The 21,457-nt window shown below is 36.7% G+C and overlaps 3 protein-coding genes across 3 annotated transcripts in view; 1 reads left to right on the forward strand and 2 right to left on the reverse strand.

Moving 5' to 3' along the window:
• Positions 1 to 18,649, forward strand: part of LOC129751575 (BTB/POZ domain-containing protein 2) — a 90,626-nt gene extending 71,977 nt beyond the window's left edge. The window contains exon 3 of the mRNA XM_055747165.1: positions 16,222 to 18,649. Coding sequence (XP_055603140.1) covers positions 16,222 to 17,095 — 874 coding nt within the window. The 3' untranslated portion in view covers positions 17,096 to 18,649. The remainder of the gene's footprint in view (positions 1 to 16,221) is intronic.
• Positions 18,650 to 19,307: 658 nt separating this feature from the next.
• Positions 19,308 to 20,073, reverse strand: LOC129755694 (N-alpha-acetyltransferase 10). Its single transcript, XM_055752309.1, has one exon. The coding sequence runs from the start codon at positions 20,071 to 20,073 to the stop codon at positions 19,489 to 19,491; it is 585 nt and encodes a 194-aa protein (XP_055608284.1). The 3' UTR covers positions 19,308 to 19,488.
• Positions 20,074 to 20,097: 24 nt separating this feature from the next.
• Positions 20,098 to 21,170, reverse strand: LOC129755695 (small integral membrane protein 13). Its single transcript, XM_055752310.1, has 2 exons — positions 20,879 to 21,170; positions 20,098 to 20,246 (listed from the first exon to the last, which is right to left on the reverse strand). The coding sequence occupies exons 1-2, from the start codon at positions 20,955 to 20,957 to the stop codon at positions 20,098 to 20,100; spliced, it is 228 nt and encodes a 75-aa protein (XP_055608285.1). The 5' UTR covers positions 20,958 to 21,170.
• Between the last annotated feature and the right edge of the window lie 287 nt (positions 21,171 to 21,457).

Consider the following 21,457-nt stretch of genomic DNA (forward strand, 5'->3'; position numbering starts at 1 on the left):
TTGCTCCTAGCTATTTTTTGCATGTTCTATAATAGCACTCAGTGCATGATTATTAAACCGCCATAAAACTTAGTGACAGTTCTCGATCAAGATGTCAAAACAGGACACGCTCAGATTAGATAGCACATATTTGAATTGGAACTCCCATTTTTGGTAAGTTATGCGTGTTGGTTTTGAATTAAAATTAAAAAAAATCATCTTTGAAAACTTGAAATCACCGAAAGTGGTATGAATATCTTAACAATATGAGTATTGAGTGAAAGGGCCCAAATAGAAGGAAAAAAAATTGTTGCTTGACGCCATCATTAATTCAAGATGGCGGCTTCTGCTTTTATTTTCAAAGCTGTAAATTACTGAAAATATCGTGAAACCTTCACAATATGGTTATTAGGTGAAAGTAATAAGAGAGTAGAAGTCAAATTTCGTTGCCCGTCGCCATCTTAAATCCAAGATGGCGGCCACCACTCAACTTGAAAATACTGTAAATGACTGAAAATCGCATAAAACCTATATTATAGGGGTATAAGTTGAAAGAAATCAACCGGTAGAAGTTGAATTTCGCTATCAGACGCCATCTTGAAATCCAAGATGGCGGCTTCCCCTAAACTTTAAAATGTAGTAAATGACTTAAAATGACATGAAACCCAGGTGGTATTGGGTGGAAGGGCTTAACGAGTAGAAGTCGAATATTGCTATCTTACGCCATCTTGAAATCCAAGATGGCAGCTTTCTATAAATTTTAAAAATGCTTTAAATCATTGAATATCGCATGAAACCTCCAAAATATGGGTGTTTGTCAATTGGGATAAGCTATAAAAAGTTTATTTTTGCATTCTGACGCTATCGTGAAATCCAAGATGGTGGCTTCAGCTGAACCTAAATATACTGTAAATGAATGAAAATAGCATGAAACTCCCAAATATATTGTATTGGGTGCTAAGGCTAAATGATAGAAGTCAAATATCTGTTTTAGCGTTTCTCTGAAAATCTGTAAGTGACTGAAAATCCCACAAAAACCACCACAATACAGACCCCGTTCGTTTTTGGCAACATTCGATTTTGGCAACATCGAATTTGGCACATGTGCCTAAATCAGACGGTTAACAGAAACAACATAACCTTATAGTTTTCGCAAGAATAAGACCAATACAATTTAAACATAAAAGCATGATAGGAATAATAGAACTACATAAATGGCAAAAAAAACAAAAACTATAAACAAAACAAGAAAAGTGCTAAATGCATTAGTAACATAATGGAAAAATAATAAAAATGATATAAAATGATCTAAATTGTCTTAAAATAGTAGTTTTAATGTAGTATTACGTGAAAAAAGTTGTGTTCAAGCGATTTTCATTGATTAACAGTATTTTAAATTCAGTGGAAGCTGCCATCTTGGATTTCAAGATGGCGTCGGAAAGAAAAAAATCGACTTCTAGTTTAGCCCTTTCACCCAATACCCGTATAGTGGTGGTTTAATGCGACTTTTTGTCAGCATTAAGCATTAAAAGTTGAGCGGATGCCGCCATTTTGGATTTCAAGATGGCGTCTGATAGCGAAATTCAACTTCTACTCGTTTAGCCCTTTCACCCGATACCCATTTTGTTGGGGTTTCATGCGATTTCAAGTCATTTACACCATTTTAAAGTTCAGCGGAAGCCGCCATCTTGGATTTCAAGATGGCGTCAGACAACGAAATTTTACTTCAACTCATGATTTATTCCACGGGTCATTCAAAACCAATCCCTTTTCATTCAAAAAGTCTGTCCTCATTTACTGTACTAATGATTAACAACTCAGAAATGAGGAACTCAACCTTAGCGTGTAATTGGTTGGCTTGCAAGAGAAACGTCAAATCGTAGCTTTTATTGGGGTCATAATTAAACCATAATAAAACTATGAATTGACTCACGCCATGTTGGTTGCAAAATCGAAGGGCACAAAATGACGCCATGTTGATGGATTCACAATGCAAGCATTGGAAAAAAAATTTTCAGACCTTTTTCCATCAATTCCATCATGATTGACCATCAGATTTGACGAGGCGCATTTATTTTAAGATACTATTTCATATACATTTTACCTAAAATCTTGACTGGCAGTAGAAAAGAAGCTCAATATATGGTTAAAACATTGGTTTTTTTAGCTATTAATTTTACCAGATCATATCTGAATAATGCAATCATCGTTCATCAACCATTATGGTTGCTGGAAAAAATAAAAAAAAAACTCCGAGAACTGACAGAACCGAAAAAAACAAAAAAATTCTAACATGTTTTATAATAGCTTTTTAAAAGCTTTGGTGACCAACATTGATGACCAACAATTATATGTCTTGATGACGTTTCTAGGGTAGGGCCAAATAGCCTGATTTTGGCTTTATTAGAGTCCAGATGATGTTATAAAATGCGCTTTAGCTTTTTATGAAGATTAATGCGATAGTCCAAACGATATTTTGCTGACCATAATAAAGCTAAAATTGTTACTTGGGAAGGTTGCCGGATTATTTTTTGTGTGTTTTTGACAAAAACAAAAAAAAATTGAATTCTGTGATTTAAGCCTAAAATTCTGTGACGGTGTTCAGGGACGTTATTTTTATGATGTTCATTGGGAAATCATGTGAAACATCAACAAATTGGAAACTTTTTGCAGTTTAAAATAAAAAAAAACAATGACTTTGTTTTCACATTCTAATGAATAAGAATCAGAAATAAAAAGTCTAAAATGACTTGAAAATGCATAATTTTTTAAATCTGTACAAAAGTTCAAAAATGTACAAATTTTGTGAAAAATTTAAAATTTTGTGGTCTGTGACTCACATTCTGTAACGAAATTTTGCTCAAAATTCTTTGATTGATTACCTATACAGATTTTCCCGGATTTCGGCAACCTTGATAGAGAACAAAGAATGCGTCACCACTACATGCAAACATTCAAGCGAAACAAAATGCCGAAAGGACTGTGAGCATCGAACTCTAAACAACTGACTCAACTCGTCTTGCCAGTTGCACCACTTTGCCATGTGTTCTACCTGGGTCAGATAGAGAACTGGGTGTTAATTTTCGTAGCAGCACGGTAACTTTTTGTTTGCATCCTTCGTTACCTTGTGATGAGGAAGGGAGCAACGTGAAAATGCTTTTTTTTTCTTTCATGGCACACGAGCCAAACCTATGAAAATATACTTTTCTTTAGCGAAAATGTCCAGAAAATGGATTGGGCATAGTTTCAGACGACGCCGCACAAGCTTACGAACGAACATAAAGTTCCTTTTTAACCCCTTTTCCCTACATTTTGTAAACTATCCAGAAAAACACTGGTTTGAACCGCAAAATTTTGAACTAAAACCAACCTATCTTATGTGATTTTTTTTGAGGAATTAAATGAAGATTGTTGAAGTTACCACATGCAATGGAAAATGGAGTTATGGCTTTTTTTTAAATGTTTTTATTTGTATCAATTCATTATTACATTAATATTACATTATTACGTTAAATTAGTTGTTCATCTCAATAATGAAGTCCTCGGAGCCCTATAGTTAACTAGATAATAAAAATTTATTTATAAGACTTAAATTTGCTGAGCGCTATCAAGAATTTAAATGTAGGAGAACATCTTGTAATGGCAAAAATATTTTAAACTTAAAACTAAAAAACTATCCTAAAATTAAACTAATTATATAAAGAAAGCGAATCTCTGCGAAGGAGGACTGCATCGATTTTCCTCTGAAGTTAGAGATGATTTTGTTGGCCATCTCTTCGATCGATTCAATGCCCGCAATATGGAGTTATGGCTGATTTTACCCTCGATTCCCCTATATTTTTCAATTAATTGTGAAAAAAAAATTCAGACTTAAAATGTTAAAATAAAATTAGACCTACCTTGTGTGATTTTTTTTTTTTTTAGAAATCGAATGAAGGCTGTTTGAGCAACCTGCACGCATCTGAAAATGGAATTATTATTTTTTTTTACACTCAATTCCACAGCATTTTTCATAATTCAGAAAAAAAGCATGCTCGGAATTGAATATTTTAAACCAAATGAGACTTATCTTGTGTGATTTTTCTGAGGAATCGAATGAAAGCTGTTTGAGCCACCGCACGCATCGAAAAATGAAGTTATAGCTGTTTTTACCCTCAATTCTCCTTCATTTTTCAAATAGTTAAGCTTTAACTCCATTTTCCAAAGCGTGCGATGGATCAAACATCCTTCATTAGATTCCTCAGAAGAAATTTTACCAGATAGATCTCATTTGCTTCAAAAATTTTCCAGTCCGAATATGCTTTTTCAGAACTATATTAAAATTGATGGGTAATTGCCGGTAAAACAGCCATTATACGATGCGTGTGGTAGCTCAAATAGCCTCTGTTCCTCAGAAAAAAATCACACAAGATAGGTTTCATTTAGTAAAAAAAAATAAAGTTTGAACATGCTTTTTCTGAACTATATTAAAAATGTAGGATAATTGAGGATAAAAACAGATATTAATGCATTTTCCGATGCCTGCGGTGACTCAAACAGCCTTCATTCGATTCCTCGGAAAAAATCACACAAGATAGATCTGATTTGGTCCAACATTTTCAAGTCCGAACTTACTTTTTTCATAAATAATTGAAACACTTAGGAGAATTTAGGGTAAAATCAGCCATAGCTCTATTTTCCGAAGCTTGTGATAAAAAAGTCTTCATTTGATTCCTGAAAAAAATACACAAGATAGGTCTGTGTTTTTGTTAAAAAAAAAATTCTCGCTCAAATTAGTGTTTTTTTCTGGATGGTTCACAAAATATTGGCGAACTCCCAATCTATTTTCATAGATTTGGTTCGTATAGGAGGGAAGATATTGAATTTTTTCGCGGTTTTGACAAACAGAGGGAGCAACTCAGGCAAAAAGATTCACTGAACCAAGCGCACGACTCTTCCAAAACATGTTGAAATTAAGTAAGCAAGAGTTAAGTACTTACACAGGTCTCTTGACCGCATCTCTTGTCCACCTTCTTCGCCGCAGAAAGCTAGTTTGCCTTGAACTGCTGCTCGTCCTTAGCAGTTTTTTTTTGGTCTTCTTTAGGTTCCGCTTGACAATAGCCCAGTATCTCTCAATTGGGCGGAGCTCTGGCGTGTTGGGAGGGTTCTTGTCCTTGGGAACTACCTGCACGTTCTTAGCGGCGTACTACTCCATGGCCGTTTTACCGTTATGGCAAGATACCAAATCCGGCCAAAACAGAACGGAACAACCGTGTTTCTACAGGAAAGGCAGCGGACGTTTATTCAAACTCGTAAATTTCTTGGTTGACAGTCCCGGAAGCTATGAAAATGCTGCTTTTCAAGCCACAGGTACAGATGCCTTGCCAAACCAGATATTTCTTCGCGAACTTTGACAGTTTCATGTGCTTGAAAATATTTGTTACCTTTCCCCTTCCTTTTGCCGTATAAAACTCCTGTCCCGGAAGCTGCTTGTAGTCGGCTTTGACATAGGTTTCGTCGTCCATTACCACGCAGTCAAACTTCGTCAGCATCGTCGTATACAGCCTTCGGGATCGCGCTTTGGCCGTCGTATTTTGTTTATCATCGTGATTTGCCTTCTTGTAAGTCGATAGTCCGGCTCGTTTTTGGCTCGATGCACGGTTGTAGACGATACACCCATCTTATTTGCGGCATCTCGGAGAGAGAGGTTAGGTTTTCGCTTGCAAATAATGTGCGAACCCTGTGCTAACTATGTGCGAATATCTGCATACTATAATCTAATCCAGGGGTGAGCAACGCGCGCCCGCGGGCCGCATGTGGCCCGTGAGACCCTTTTGTGCGGCCCGCGAAGGTTTTTTTCAAATTTTAATGCCTTAACTTTTCTCTACAATGGATTGTTAGAAAAATTTATATGACTTGATCAAATATGTGCTTATCTGCATTTGCCCCGCAATCATTCAGATTTTAAACTTTTTTTCTGGCATTTTATGTTTATTATGTTCTGTTCAAGGCGGTCTATTAGCGTAACGTAATTTTGGAGTACTTATTATTTAGGATACATTTGTCTTTATTATTTAACTCCTAACACTTTGAAAAGCTAAATTCATTAAAGTGAGTCGGAAGAGCAGCCAATTATCGGAAGCTACTCATGATCAAAGGAATTTCGAAGTACGCTAGTGAAGTGTTATTCGTTGCAAGCTAAAATATAGTTACATATATGTGAAAAAACATGCTCAGCAGATAGTTTTTTAAAAATTATTCTATCCAATTCGACAAAAAGGCTTGATCTGCTAGCATTCAAATACTCACAAAAAACTTAAAATAAAAGCTTGAGAAATATTTCTTATTTCTAAATATTCACGGAAATTATGAAAGTTTTATGATTAAGCTTGGGTGAACGATTTTAGATTTTTAATCAACATGAATTAGCCGGCATCAAAGTTACCGACAAAAATTGGGGCTTTTTTGCGATTCGAGCGAAGTGACTCACGAAATTTCACGTCTTCGTCCTGACTCCAGAAAATGCTTCAGAAAAGAAATATGTGTATCGATGAGCTCTGAAGACCAATAACAGTTTATCCAAATAAAAATTTCGAGGCTAGAGAGGCTATTTAAGCCAGAAAAACGATATGAAATTTCGTTAGCCACGTCACTCGAGTCGCAGAATAAACCCCATTATTAGTTCTTGGTAAAAACAATAGATATTTGAAATTCTGTGATTCGACCCAAAAGGTCTTTGACGATTATCTGTGATGGTTTTTCAGAAATTTGATTGAAAATTTATAACAAACATCGATAAATTGAGTTATTTCACATATAATTCGCATTCCACATTACCAAAGTCATATCATACCTTTAGAAATCCTATCTCAATGATATCTACAAAGATTAAAATTTATAAAAAAATCTAGGATCAAGAATGTAGCTCTGAAGAAAGTTGTTTAAAAATATGTGAAATTGAACATTTTTCTGTTATTTCAACAAACTTGATCAACTTCTCAATGTAATGATCAAATACAGAACTTCAATTCGAAAAACAGGCAGGATTTTTACCGTTTGTAGGAAAAAAACTTTGAGGACAAGTTTTACTTGTGGAAAAAATCAGAAAGTCAATTAGCGATTCAACGACAAACGCTAAAAAGACGGCGATTTCCTTGAATATATATTTTTTTTCAGTCTTAGTTATAACCGTGGTAAACTCCAGAAGATTTTTAATGGAACCGCTGACAAATAGTACCGTAGGTTTTAACAAGAATGTTGTAAGAATGAATGTTCTCCAAAAAGTACTACTGAAAAAATTGAGAGAATTTAAAAATGACAAAGATGTAGTAATGTACCTTTTCAATATTGGGCATTAAAAAAGTCGTGTTGAATTTCTTTTTTTAAACACGTGAATGCCCTTTTTCAGATTTGTTTTTGCAAAAACTTTGTAGTTCTAAAAAATTACGTGAAGCTCTGCTAATTACTGAAAAAATGTCATTTTAAGTGCGGCCCGCCGACAAGATTTCAAATTTAAATTGGCCCGTTGGTTCAAAAGGTTGCTCACCCCTGATCTAATCTGTTGGTTTAGTATGAAATGTAATGTTTTTATTCCTAACCCGTCCTAGATTATTTTAACCCGTTACACCCGGTTCTTGGAGTGTCATTTTGTCACTTCTGACTAAAACCTCTATGTCTTTTTTTGTTTCTCAACCGATTCAGGTTTGTCATTCTTAATTAAGATTTGGATTTGTATAACTTCTGGATTTAGAGAATTTCTTTTTCAAGAAATCATAACTGTAACGGATTTATTTTATATAAGTGTGTAGAACAAAGTCGAAGTGTACCTACTTGTAGATCTAAATCAGCTCGAATCGGCGTCTACCAACGGGAGGTCGTCGAAAGCTGTCTGATAATTTTTTCGCACCAATTGATGGGAGATCGATGATAATGAATATTCGCCAAGGTGTGTGCCAACAGTCAATAGCCTTATCTTGAAAAGTTCCCCCCGATAATACCGAAATATTGATGTCAGTGGGAAATAAAAAAAAAAGATTGAAGAAAATCGAGGCGTTCTGATTAATTTTAGCACATGATTTTAAGTGAAACCGAAATCTGTTGGGGTTATTGATTCCTGTGGCACCGACTTCACATCACACTTGTTGATGGTCGAGAAAATAGCAAAAAACGACATCTGCCTGCCACGTTCCTTACTTAATCCGACAACCGAAATCCCAAACTGTAGGTCAACAATAACGCCCGGTAGCTGGAATGCAGCCATCCGTTAAAACATTTTCACCCAACCGTTCCTAGAGGGTATTCGCAATTTTAAGACTATCTACATTTATCGGTCGCCAGCGAATGCTGGCTGACAGACATCGAAAGTATCAAATTCGCAACATTCACGTTCGCGATTTCGTTATTAATTTCTTTCGTTGGGCCCCGTCAACAGAAAACCTTCATCATCAAATGTCCTTCCGATTTGCGTTGGGTCCGATGATGTTTAAATTAGCACAGTGTTACGTGAACTTGATGATCGATGTGGATAGGCGCTCTTCCAAAAAATGGTCACAGATTTTTTGGTAGAAATTAAATCGATTGTGAATAATTTTTCCAACACAGGAGAAGGTGATCAAGTCAGGTTGTTTTACTGCGAAACTTTCGATTTTCCCGGCTATAAGTCATTTTTTTTTTCTTTTTTAATGGTCTAAATACTTGTAAGTGAATATATTTTGGATCATAGCCGCTATGATAGCGTGTTAAAAAGATGGAGCAACAATTGTCCTAAACTTCCGGAAATTTTGCATTTCAAAAACCTGAACACTCCTCATTTTGAAGGTGTGTGTGTGTGTGTGTGTGTGTGTGTGTGTGTGTGTGTGTGTGTGTGTGTGTGTGTGTGTGTGTGTGTGTGTGTGTGTGTGTGTGTGTGTGTGTGTGTGTGTGTGTGTGTGTGTGTGTGTGTGTGTGTGTGTGTGAGTGTGTGTGTGTGTGGGTGTGTGGGTGTGGGTGTGTGTAGAATGTTGTTCCTTTTTTGATTTTGGAATACACTCTTCAGTTGTCAAAATGCCGTCCAAGGAAGAAAAGCAGCGTATCAAAATTTTGCTCGCGCATCGCGAAAATCCGAGCTACTCGCACGCAAAGCTGGCAAAATCGCTAAAAGTTGCCGAATCAACCGTAACAAATGTAATTAATGTGTTTGGGGAACGTTTGTCGACAGCCAGGAAGTCTGGATCGGGGGGAAATCGAAAACCCGAAGCCGCTGAGACGACAAAGAGAGTTGCCGGTTGTTTCAAGAGAAACCCCAACCTCTCTCTCCGAGATGCCGCAAATAAGCTGGGTATATCGTCTACAATCGTGCATCGAGCCAAAAAACTAGCCGGACTATCGAATTACAAGAAGGTAGTGACTCCAAATCGCGATGATAAACAAAATACGACGGCCAAAGCGCGATCCCGGAGGCTGTACACGACGATGCTGACGAAGTTTGACTGCGTGGTAATGGACGACGAAACCTAGGTCAAAGCCGACTTCAAGCAGCTTCCGGGACAGGAGTTTTATACGGCAAAAGGAAGGGGAAAGGTAGCAGATATTTTCAAGCACATGAAACTATCAAAGTTCGCGAAGAAATATCTGGTTTGGCATGCCATCTGTACCTGTGGCTTGAAAAGCAGCATTTTCATAGCTTCCGGGACTGTCAACCAAGAAATTTACGTGAAAGAGTGTTGAATAAACGTCTGCTGCCTTTCCTGAAGAAACACGGTTGTTCCGTACTGTTTTAGCCGGATTTGGCATCTTGCCATTACGGTAAAAACGCCACCCAGCAAACATTTATGAAGGTATAACGCAGGAACAACAGAATTATTCAAACAAATATACCAGCTAAAAAGATTGTATTAAACTTACCAAAACAGCATATAGCTACAAAAGTGGAGGCGATATATCTACAATGACAAGATTCCAACGATTCGATTTTCCAACAAAAAGCAAAATAAACGAAAAAAAAATTGTATCGACCGAGATTTGAACTCCAGTCCTCCGAGTTCGCAGTCCGGTATCTTACCACGAAGCCACCTCATCAGCTGATACGGAATACGCTATAGCTCTATAGGTGAGATTTTCTTTTTATGAACCGGTCAAAGGAAGAAACCGGAGAGAGTGTCAATTGAAGGACCGCCCATTTGTCGTAAATCAGTTCACTCAAATCGTAAATGTCGAATTAGGATATTCTCAACTTTTTGGAGACATATTTACGAATTGATTAAACTGTTATCCGATTCAACTTTTTTTTGGGCCAAGCTTGTCGTAAATTAATGATAGAAAATCATTCAATACCAACGTGTTTACGATAGTTATTGAAAATGTCTTAATATTCGATTTGGATTATCATTTCTATTACGATTTCATGTTAGCTGGGCATGGAGTGGTACGCCGCCAATAACGTGCAGGTGGTTCCCAAGGACAAGAACCCTCCCAACACGCCAGAGCTGCGCCCAATTGAGAAATACTGGGCTATTATCAAGCGGAATCTAAAGAAGACCAAAAAAACTGCTAAGGACGAGCAGCAGTTCAAGGCAAACTGGCTTTCTGCGGCGAAGAAGGTGGCTGTACAAAATCTGATGGCAGGGGTTAAGCGTAAGGCCCGGCAATTCGGATTTGGAAAAGCGGAAGCCTAACTGAATATTTTTCCTGAATTTTATACTAATTAAGCTTGAAAAAGAAATTTAATTTGATTTGTTTAAATAAACGATTTCACCGATTTACACGCGTTTTCTCTTGACCAAATTTTGACCGTATCACCCTTTATAGTTTCGTTTTTTTTTTTACATTTCTTGAAAAAAAAAGTTTCAATAATATCTTGAAATAATAAATTCACTTATTCACATCCAAGAAATGTAAGAATAGTTGCCATGGACAGAGTGAATTTTAAGAATTATGTGCATCAAGTCATGTGACGGAAAACTGTGAAAATAAAAAATAATGAATCTACATTGTTAAATTTACATGTTCATTTGTTTTTTTCTTCCATTGGCCAATATTGCTTTTTAAATACATACCTATCATATGTATCTGATTTGTAAGTAACTCAAATCTAAGACTGTACGAGAACCCCTGGGGTGGTATGAAAAAAACCTAGTAATTGCTTTTGCTAAACTAAATCGAGCAGTCGAGCAGTCGCTTAAAGCAATTGCTTCGGTTGTTATGAATAAAGTTTTTTTAGACAGCTGTTTTCTCAGCCAGGAGCTTTTACTTTTAGAACAAGCTAGTTTGGTATGAATAAAGCTCGAATCTAAAGCAATTGCTCGGCAAATCTCCAAGCAATTGCTCTATTTTCTAAGCATGCTCGGTAGCAGACTTTTCCAATAAAAAAATCTTTAATAACGTTATGAATTTGTCAAATTAGCAATATTTCACTTCAAAACAATTCAAAAAGGCATTTTCAACATGGATAAAGAAAAGTCGAAGTGATAACCCAACTTTTTTCATATTCTTGTCGTTGTATAAAATCATTCGCCTAAGATGAAATTAAACAAATCAGTTAGTAAATATGTCAAATTAAAAAAAAATCCGGCTACAGTGGATGAAGTCCCAATTGGCTCAAAGTAAGAAATAAATTATTGTAATAATTTAAAACATTATACAGATCTCTCATTTTTATATAATTCTAAGATTTAAGAAAAAATATCTAAATTAAAATGCACGCCTATTGCCTATTTTTTATACTATGTGGTGGGGGTGGGGGAGAACTTATGATAAATATTAAAGTTAGGCCATTTATTGTTTGACAATATTTGAATATGTATTCATTTTTCTTTAAACATCAACATACGAGCACAAATTTACCAAAAAAATCCGGTCGTTCTTACACCCACCACCCGATTCGTCGACTTCAAGGCTATTTTAGCCGTACTTTTAAATTTTCTGATCGTCTTCTTTCATTTTACTTTAGAAAACTTCAGATTCTGCTGGTTGGATAGCTCTATTTTTCGAAGCAAAAGCTATGTTCTAAGACTTTAGTACACATCCGCTAAGCAAATGTTTATTCATACCAAACTAAGCAAATGCTTTGGACTTTTGCTTTGATTGATTTCGAGCTAAGTAAAAGCTACCGAAGCAATAGCTAAACCTTATTCATACCACTACTGGTCATATTCATTGACCACAAAGTTTTCAAATATGAATAAATCAAATATGACTTATGTTTTCAAATATGAATAAATGAATACAAAATTCAGAACTGTTTAACTCATACTAGTGGAGTAAAAAAGATATTTATCACTTAAAATTACTTGAATGGACCTGTATTGCATCTAACATATCTTTAACAAATCTTGATGAAATTTTGCCAAATTTTGACAGAAAGTTTGGTTAAAGTTGAGCAACAAAACAGACCAATAAATTTGGGAGTCAAGTGCTTAATGCGCCACACAGCAGTCAATCCGAGAACTTTTTCCACATATCTTCATGACTTCGCATCGAAAATCAATAATTTTACAACGAATGACACACTTCTGCCTACCATAAATCAACAAGGGCTCATTGTTTTGGATGTAGATCTATATATATATATATATATATATATATATATATATATATATATATATATATATATATATATATATATATATAATATATATATATATATATATATATATATATATATATATATATATATATATAATATATATATATATATATATATATATATATATATATATATATATATATATATATATATATATATATATATATATATATATATATATATATATACTAGCTGATCCCATACGAACTCCGTTTCGCTTTAAACTTGGAATATGTCATGAACAGTTTGTATGAAAGCCAATTGCTAAGTATTTTCCAGATGCACTTCCGAATACATTGTTAAGTAATAATCGCAAAAATTTGAGACGATCACTTTTCTGACGTCTGCTACTTAATTTGAAATCATGAATAAATTGACCGTGGCGAAAACCCCCATGTATAAATTTCGGCTCGATCGTTGCATAACAACGCAATTATTTCCAAAAAAATAAACCCGTTTTGGTAACCTCATATACAATATTTGATATCTGAATGCGATTACCCTTCCCTCAAAACTCCCGAGTGCAAATTTCCTAAGCAATCCATTGCATAATAACGTCAATATTGCCAATAACAGTGGAAATTTAATTAATGTGGACGACACCTTTCGTCGACCCCTGGCAAAACATTTGACATCTGAAATTGATTGCCCGTTCCTGAAAACTACTGTGTGCTAATTTTTATCCCAATCCTATGTATAATAACGACGATATTGCAAAAATATGGAAAGGTTAATATGGACGACCCCCTTTGCCGACCCCTTACACTGGATTTCATACCTGAAATCGATTACCCGTCCCTCAAAACTATCGTGTGCCAATTTTCATTTGAATCCGTTGTATAATAACTACAATATCGCATTAACAGTGAATTGTTAATATGGACGACCCCTTGGGTCGACCCCTGACTTCAATTTGGATAAGTGAAATCTATTGTTTGTCCCTAATAACTCCTTTGTGCAAATTTTCATCCCAATCCGATGTTTGAAAACGTCAATATCACTAAGATATTGAAATTTAATATGGACGACCCCTTAGGATGACCCCTGACTTCGTATTTAGCATCTCGAATTAATTACTCGTCATTCAAAACTACTATGTATAAAGTTTCATCTCAATCTGGTGTATAATAACGCCAATATCGCAAAAACAATAAAAGTCGATATGGACGACCCCTTTTGCCGACCCCTAACCCATAATGCAATGCCTGAAATCGATTGGCCATCTCTCAAAACCCTCATGTGCAAATTTTCATCACAATCCGACGAAAAATAACGTCAATATCGGGAGAACAATATTTGTCTTGTATGGACGACCCCCTTCAGAAGGGGTCATCCGAAAATCTGAAAACATTTTTCATCCTTCCTGGTCCTAATGGTTATCCATGCAAAATTTCAGCTCTCTAGCTCTTAAGACGGCTGAGTCTATAGAGGACAAACAAACAAACAAACAAACAAACAAACATACAGAAATTGCTTTTTATATATATATATATATATATATATATATAAATGAATTTCTGTCTGTCCGCTGTCTGTTCCCAATAGATTCGAAAACTATTGACCGATTTGCGTGAAACTGGGCATATGAGGGTATTGGATGCCGGGGAAGGTCCAATAATAGTTTGGGACCCCTTTCTCTTCCTCTAATAGTAATAATAGTAATAAATCTTCATATCTCCAGAACTGATCAAGACTTGGATACTGGGAATGATTCTAAGAATATTTGGTACCCCTCCCTCCTTCCATTGGGGAGATAGGAAGTGAGAGGGGGCCTGCCTTACAATTTTTAAAATAACTGGAGAACTAATCAAGCTAATGGAACCAAATTTGGCATGGGAGAGTAGTGGAGTACGAGAAATGGTTCTACTATTATTTCAGACCCTTCGCTTCTTCCAGTAGAAATACAGAAAGGAAACAGGGGGCTTTCACACCTTTTTTATTGCTTAACCCTTTCCTTCCCATGGTAGCACAGGTGATCCACAACTTTGCACAGCTCGCACTTGAACTGGGCGCTTTGGATCAACACCATTTTTTCACCGAATGTGTAGATATGAGTGAAGAAACATTGCACGAAATTTGAAGAAATTCGGTTCGCTAGGTTTTGCTTGGCAGATCAAAAGCTGCAAAAAAGTCGGATTATTCTCGAATTTAAATCAAGTCGTCAATTGTTGTTCAATAACTTGACAAGTTTTTATAATTTCCCTTAAACAAAAATACTGCCGTGCAGAAGATTGCATATGCAAGCAGAATCAATTGATGGTTTACTTAGATTTCAACTAAAACATATAAATTTTTGAGTAAGTAATGTGGATCACTGGTGATACACTGGGAACAAAACGTACTTTTCTTCTTTTGAAGCTTCTAATCAATACTCATGAGAATCTTTTCGTCAACAAAAAAAATCGCTTCAGGTTAGTTATTTCATCTTCTTAAATGACTACATGTCTCCAAATATTTGTAAAAGTTCGTGATTTTCTCGAAAAATGGCATGTTTTGTTTTCCTCGCGAAAAGTGTCATGGCGGCCATTGTTCAAGGCAAAAATGAAAATTTCAAATATTTCAATAAATAGACTTTCGAGGGATGCGTACACCAAAGAAGATTTTTATCAAATAGGATCATTTTAGTTTGTGATCAATGAAGTGATGAAATTCCATGTTTTTTTGCAATTATTTCCTGTTTTTCATTTGCACCCTTTGTGTTGTTATCTTCCCAATGGAGCACATATGATCCACCTCAAAACCCAAATTTATCAAATGGATCATCAAAGTAGGCTCAAATTATGCATCATTTGTTCTAGAACTTCAGCTGTTAATCAATATTTCTATTTTTAAAACGTGAAAAACCTCGTGGGAAGGAAAGGGTTAACTTGAAAACTATTCAAGCAAATAAAACCAAATTTGGCTTGGGAGGATATTTGGGTGAGGTAAAAAGTTCCATGAATATTTGGTACCCCTCCCTCCTTACAATGAGGAGATAGAAAGTGGGAAGGGGACTCCTTTACAATTTTCAGCATTACTGGAAAACTAATCAAGCTAATAGAACCAAATTTGGCGTGAAAAGGTACTTGATTACGAGAAATGTTTCTATGATATTTTGAGAACCCTCCGTTCTTCCTGTCGGAAAATCTTACGGGAGTACTCCCATAAAATTTTAACATCACTCGTGAATTTACCCAGAAAATTTTATTTTTGATTATTCCCCGATTATTATAGACGCCATAGAGCGTATCTTAAGAAACAGCGTGGAACTCGTTCAAGACGGTGGCATTGTGTCCTCTGAGCTGGAGCCCCCACCTGGACGGCGTACTCTATGATGCTACATACTGATGCACAGTATATGGCTTTCAATGCGAAAATGCGTATTGGAGGTTTTAAAATATGTTGACATTAAGAAAAGTCTTTTTGAACCTTGTTGACAGATTTTCGCATTTTTTTATGAGTCATACTGCAAAGGATTGTAAAGAACGATGGTTGCTGCTGGTATTTCATCTGGTGTTTAACCTTGATTTTTATTGCGTTCTGATTATACTGATCAAATTTGAGAACATTAGCGTAGCTATTGCAGTAATTGGTTTTCAACAGGATTAAAATGTTAGTGCAGTCATAGGTAATTTTTTCCTAATTAAGATTTTTATTTCTTTTCTTCAAGGCTTTGATCCAATTAAAAATAAGCTAATGACCTTTTTACTCTCTCTTTGCAGTTACCTCGAAACCAAATTCATCAAATTTCACTCCGCATCACACATGATCCAGATCCTGGAGCTGGCCTCCCGCTTTCAATGTCGGCAGCTCGAAATCCACTGCGTCAAGGAGTTGGATCTAAACCTGACGGTCGACAACGTGTTGGAAGTTTTTCGTGCCCTCTGGTACTACAACTCGATCAGCCCGGCAAATGCGGCAGCCGCCGAGCAGCGGCAACAACAGAAGAAAAAACGCCGTCGCCGGAAGGACGAAAAACCTGCCGAAGCTCCCCTGACGCCCGAGGAGTACTTTGCAGCGCTGCTGAACAACTGTTTGCAACTGATCGACATGTACACGGAAGACGTTATCTCTCAGGAAACGGTGCTGGCGCTGCGTTTCGAGGAGCTCGAGCGTATTGCCAAACGTGACGCGCTGCAGCTGTCTTCGGAAACGGCTCTTCTGGATCTGCTGGCAGCCTGGAGCCGAGAGGAGTGCAACCGAAAGAATCTCGAGCTGACCGGGGAAAATCGTCGACGAGTTCTGGGGGCCCTTTGCTACGCTCCCAGATATCTTACCATGACCAGAAAGGAATTCGAAAACGCCAAGGACCGCATCGAGCTCCTGGATCCGGTAGAGGCCAAACTGGTCGGTGAGATTCTCAGCGGTAAAAAGGTTTCCAGTTTGACCCCGGAACAACAGACAATGGTTGCCAACTTCCGCGAACAGAGGCCGGCTTTTGCACCGATGCCAATCCAGTTAAGTGCCCGAAGTAACCCGAAAAACTATCCCAAGAAAATGCGCAAGGCTGCGGAGGAAGCCGAAGGCGAGAAGCGGAACTGCTGCGAGAGACTGATCATTACTTTTGTTTCGATATTTGCCTGCATATTCGACTAGCCAATTTTGGTTTAGTAACAGCAAAGTGCAGAAAATCTCAGTTTCACGCGAGAAATCTTCTAAGCTATATAGGATTTACATGAAACAAAACCAAGCCATGAATCATTCGAAAATGTTTAGTACAAGTGCAAAGCTCTGGAGAGAAAACTTTTTTTCCGTGTGTTCAAAATATCGTTTATTAATTTGCTTCAGACATACCTCTATACATCGACAGGACATGTTTACTATCTTACTATTGCTTTTGAATTTATGAAAAGATGACACTATATCTGTTGTTCATTGTTAGAAAAGTTCTAGCAAAAAGGATTGTTTTTAGAAAAGTTCATATGAAATATGGACTGACGATCGTTTATTTATTGTTAGCATTTGAATCAAAAATTCTGCTTTATCAAAAGAATTAATTTTAAAACATTATCTTCCTTATTAGTATTAGTTAGTCGACGTTCATATCAGCAATCGCACTAATTTAACTGTTACAACTGATTTTGTTATGTTCTCGTAGTTTTAGCTTTGTAATTATGTTTTCCCATTTGGAGAAACAAACAAAAATAAAATATAAATTTTAAACTCTAGTCTATGCCGTTAAAAGTACTGTGCATAAGTTTTTTTAATCGTCTGCGGACTGAGACCGATAAAAGTATTTTAAAAGATCCTTTTAAAAAGAAAAGTATAAAAGAGTATAACCGTTTCAGCTTTCAGCTTAGTTAAAATATATATGACAGAGAAATTTTATTCAAAGAATATATAGACAGTCAGAAATTGTTTATTACGAAAAGGGAAACAGTGTCCCAACAATAGAAAAGAAAATTATAAATTCTCTTCATACATACAGAACAAAAAACACGCTGTATGCTTTTCAGAAAAGCCCATTAAAATCCGTTGAAGCTTAGCAAATTTTGGATTACCTAGTAAAACAAAAAAAAACGGAATAAACCCGAAGAAAACAGTATAAAAAGTGTTGACAAAGTACGATGGATTTAGTTTTATGCTATTACTACTATTATAGAGAAAGCGAAACGCAGTTAGACGAACGTGATTGTTTAGTATATTATCCGTAAAAGTGCACCCACAAATATGTCTTGTGACAAGAGAAACGGCGCACGCATACATAAAGGCGAATACAAAATGTAACAATAGAACAGCTTATTCAGCTAGGTTGCAGTCAGGTTAATCGAATATGATTGAAAAAAAAAATAAAATAAAATGTCGTTGCCATATTAATACATCACTTAGTGGAAAATAATTTTCAGATTAATTAACCCTTAGATAATCTTGCAAGCGTAGTCGTTAACTTATTGTAGTAAAATAAGTTTTGTATGTGTAATTTGTTAGTTCATCCTGGAAAACAACAGGCTACGGAGATTTTTCACAAACTAATGTAATTTTTCCGCGTTATGTGTTCGATATTCTTTTGGAAACGACCGAAGAAGTTGCGAGTGGCTCATTGCCAATAGACGACTGGATACTAGGCAAGAAGCTCTAACTTAGGAGTGAAAGTAAAACAAAAGGTAACATGTAAATCATCATCGGAATAAATACAATTTGTGCAATTGAACCAACATTTCTTTCGACTAGAAATACTAGAAAACTATCCGAATATCCAGCTTGCCCTGTTTTGATATAAAATAGTCCGGCTTAGTCCGGGCCGGATACGAGTGGAAAAAATCTGGCAACCTTAACCTAGCTTAGAGGCTTCAGATAATAAACCGCTCAATATGATTTGATTGCCATCTTCTGAATACTGGGTTCGCCGTAGAGGCGCGCGAACGCGTGGTCCATCCTTCGTCTCCAGACTCCGTTCTCCTGCACGCCACCAGAGATGGTTCTTAAAAATCGTCGCTCGAATACTCCGAGCGTGCGCAGGTCCTCCTCCAAGTATATCCACGTCTCGTGTCCGTAGAAGACAACACCAGTATAATGAGCGCCGGGTGAAATCACTTTGTTCCTTACTTGAAGTTTTAAGTACGTACCTATGATTCCTTTGAAATTAAACGACATTATTTCCCCGGGATTATTGGATCCATCACATCGCTATCACTTTACTCCGTTATTTTTGAAAAGCCAATCGGCTTTTGCTTACGAGTACGAGTACTGAACACAAAAAGCGAAAGATCTCGTTATCGGCTGAAAAGGGTAAACTTGTATCTACTTACCAAAAGTAGAATATCTCCAAAATAGATTTCGAATAGTTTTAGTTTGTTAAAAACATCACTTTGAAAAGTCAAAATTTTCCATGTATTATTCACACTCCGATTTCAGCGAAAAACAATCCACATTCAAGAGCTGTAGCTCGATCTCTCGATCTCGATTTTGATGATGTTAATTTGTTTTTTTTTGCGGATGATCCCTTGAATTACACTGAAAATAGTCTACTTACAATCGAAGATCCCCTCTTAGCAGCAGTGCCCATCATGACCAGCATGGCCACCGCCGGATTTGTGGTTGGTAATGACATGATCGTGGTTATCGTTGCAGGGTGGAGCTTCCCGCTCGTGGACGAACAATTTGGCCAGCTCCGACAAATCGCGCCGCATCGAGTAGGCATCTTCCCCGTCGGCGTAATATTTGGGTTCGATTTCCAGAATTCGGAACCCGAGCGAGTTTGTGTAAAGATTCAGGGCAGCTCGGTTGGATTTGCGTACATGCAGCGAGACGTACTGGGCATTGAAACATTCGACCATCGCCTGGGACGCTTGGTTCATCAATTTCTGAGCCAGGCCCAGCCTTCGGTAGGACCGCTTCACGGCCAACGAGGTGATGTGACCGTGGGTGCTTTCCTCACCGGGTTCCGGTTCCTCCATCTTGGCTAGCACGTAGCCGACAATGTTTCCCTTCTCATCTTCGGCTACGTAGCTCAACTGGGGCCACGTCAGCCCATGGTAGAAGTAATACTTCATCTGATAGTTTTCCGGCAAGCAGAGCAGATTGCAATGCTGCATGTTCATAAGATCCTCCGGTTTAGCGCAGCGGATATTCATGTTGGCGGATTTGTTTTTTTACCCTTAATCTCGTCGGACCTTTCTATTGTTGCGCGATTTGGCTTCCGATGAACCTTCTAGGTGGGTGGGCGAATCAGCCGACTGTGCCGAGCTGAGCAGCTCCCGGACCAATTTAAAGCGGGAAAGGAACAACTTCCAGACCAGGAACCAGCCTGTTGACAGATGTAGAGTGAATATTAAAATTTTTTGGATCGCTTTTAAGAATAGTAAAAAAAGGATAGGATTACTCATTAGTGATCAATAATTACTATAATATCAAAATTCCCAATATTTGTTTTACCATTTTTTTATGTTTTAAACTAGCTTCCAACCTACTCACATTTTACCTAAGGACATCGTAATTGAGTGAGGCCTTCAAAATCAAAGAGTGAAAAGTGCACGAATCATACAATTTGAGTTACGTGAATTAACAATCGAGTTTTCTTATCTACATCTGGTGCAAAACTCAGATTTTTTTAAAAAGTTTTTAAATTTTTTTTCGATTGAATTAAAACTGCTCGAATTAAAATAATGTATGGAAATCGAGCAGCATGATAACTTAAAAGCGCGTTTTCTTGAAACAATTTTTCGTACACTTATTCACCTCTGATTATGAGGGCCTCAAATGTAAAAAAAATTTAATTTGTTATTTAGTTTTACTTTAAAAAAGTTGGAAATATTTTTTAAAAATATTATTAAATGATGTGAAACTTGTCTATGTCGATGATGCTCTAAACTCTGGGTACCAATATACAAAATAACACAATTCAACAAGGCCCAAAGAGAAATTGAAAAATATACAAACCCAGGCAAACGACGATGATCACAATGAGCAGCGAAGCAAAAATGGAAAATGTAGCAATGAGGCCTTCTTGAATATTCATTGCATAGCTGGTTAAAACGTCGTTTCAAAACTTTTTTTAACGCACTTTGTTTGTATATCAACAAATTAACTGTTTTGGTAAAAATAGATCACTGATTAAAAATGCTTGCGAAGATAAAATTTTAGTCCATTAGTTTGCGACGAAATGATTCGTGGAGGAAAATGAAAATGCGACTGCTTGAATGAAAACCAAAACAAGAACTTTTGACTTTTTTTTAACGATGTTCGAAATTCGAAGACGTCATGCGGATGAATGATTGCGAACTGCACGCTAACTTTTGGCTACCCCTTAACGAATACTTTCGACCCGTTATTCGATAAGACTGGGAGAACTCCTTTTTACGGATAAAGTCGCTTTACCCTTTAAGGGGTACTCAGCCTGATAACGCTTGTAGCGGATGAAAATTACCCCTTATTTCAAACGGTTGCAGCGGGTGATAATTACCCCTTATTTAAAACGCTTGCATTCGTTGGAGCAGTTGCTTCTGGCAAAAAATGAAA

This window comes from Uranotaenia lowii, chromosome 3, assembly GCF_029784155.1.
Source record: "Uranotaenia lowii strain MFRU-FL chromosome 3, ASM2978415v1, whole genome shotgun sequence".
Lineage (NCBI taxonomy): Eukaryota > Metazoa > Arthropoda > Insecta > Diptera > Culicidae > Uranotaenia > Uranotaenia lowii.

Coding starts and splice junctions, on each gene's coding strand:
- LOC129755695 (XM_055752310.1), bottom strand. CDS start 20,957: ATGAATATTCAAGAAGGCCTCATTGCTACATTTTCCATTTTTGCTTCG. Junction 20,247..20,878: donor GATCATCGTCGTTTGCCTGG/GTTTGTATATTT, acceptor ATCTGTCAACAG/GCTGGTTCCTGGTCTGGAAG.
- LOC129755694 (XM_055752309.1), bottom strand. CDS start 20,073: ATGAATATCCGCTGCGCTAAACCGGAGGATCTTATGAACATGCAGCAT.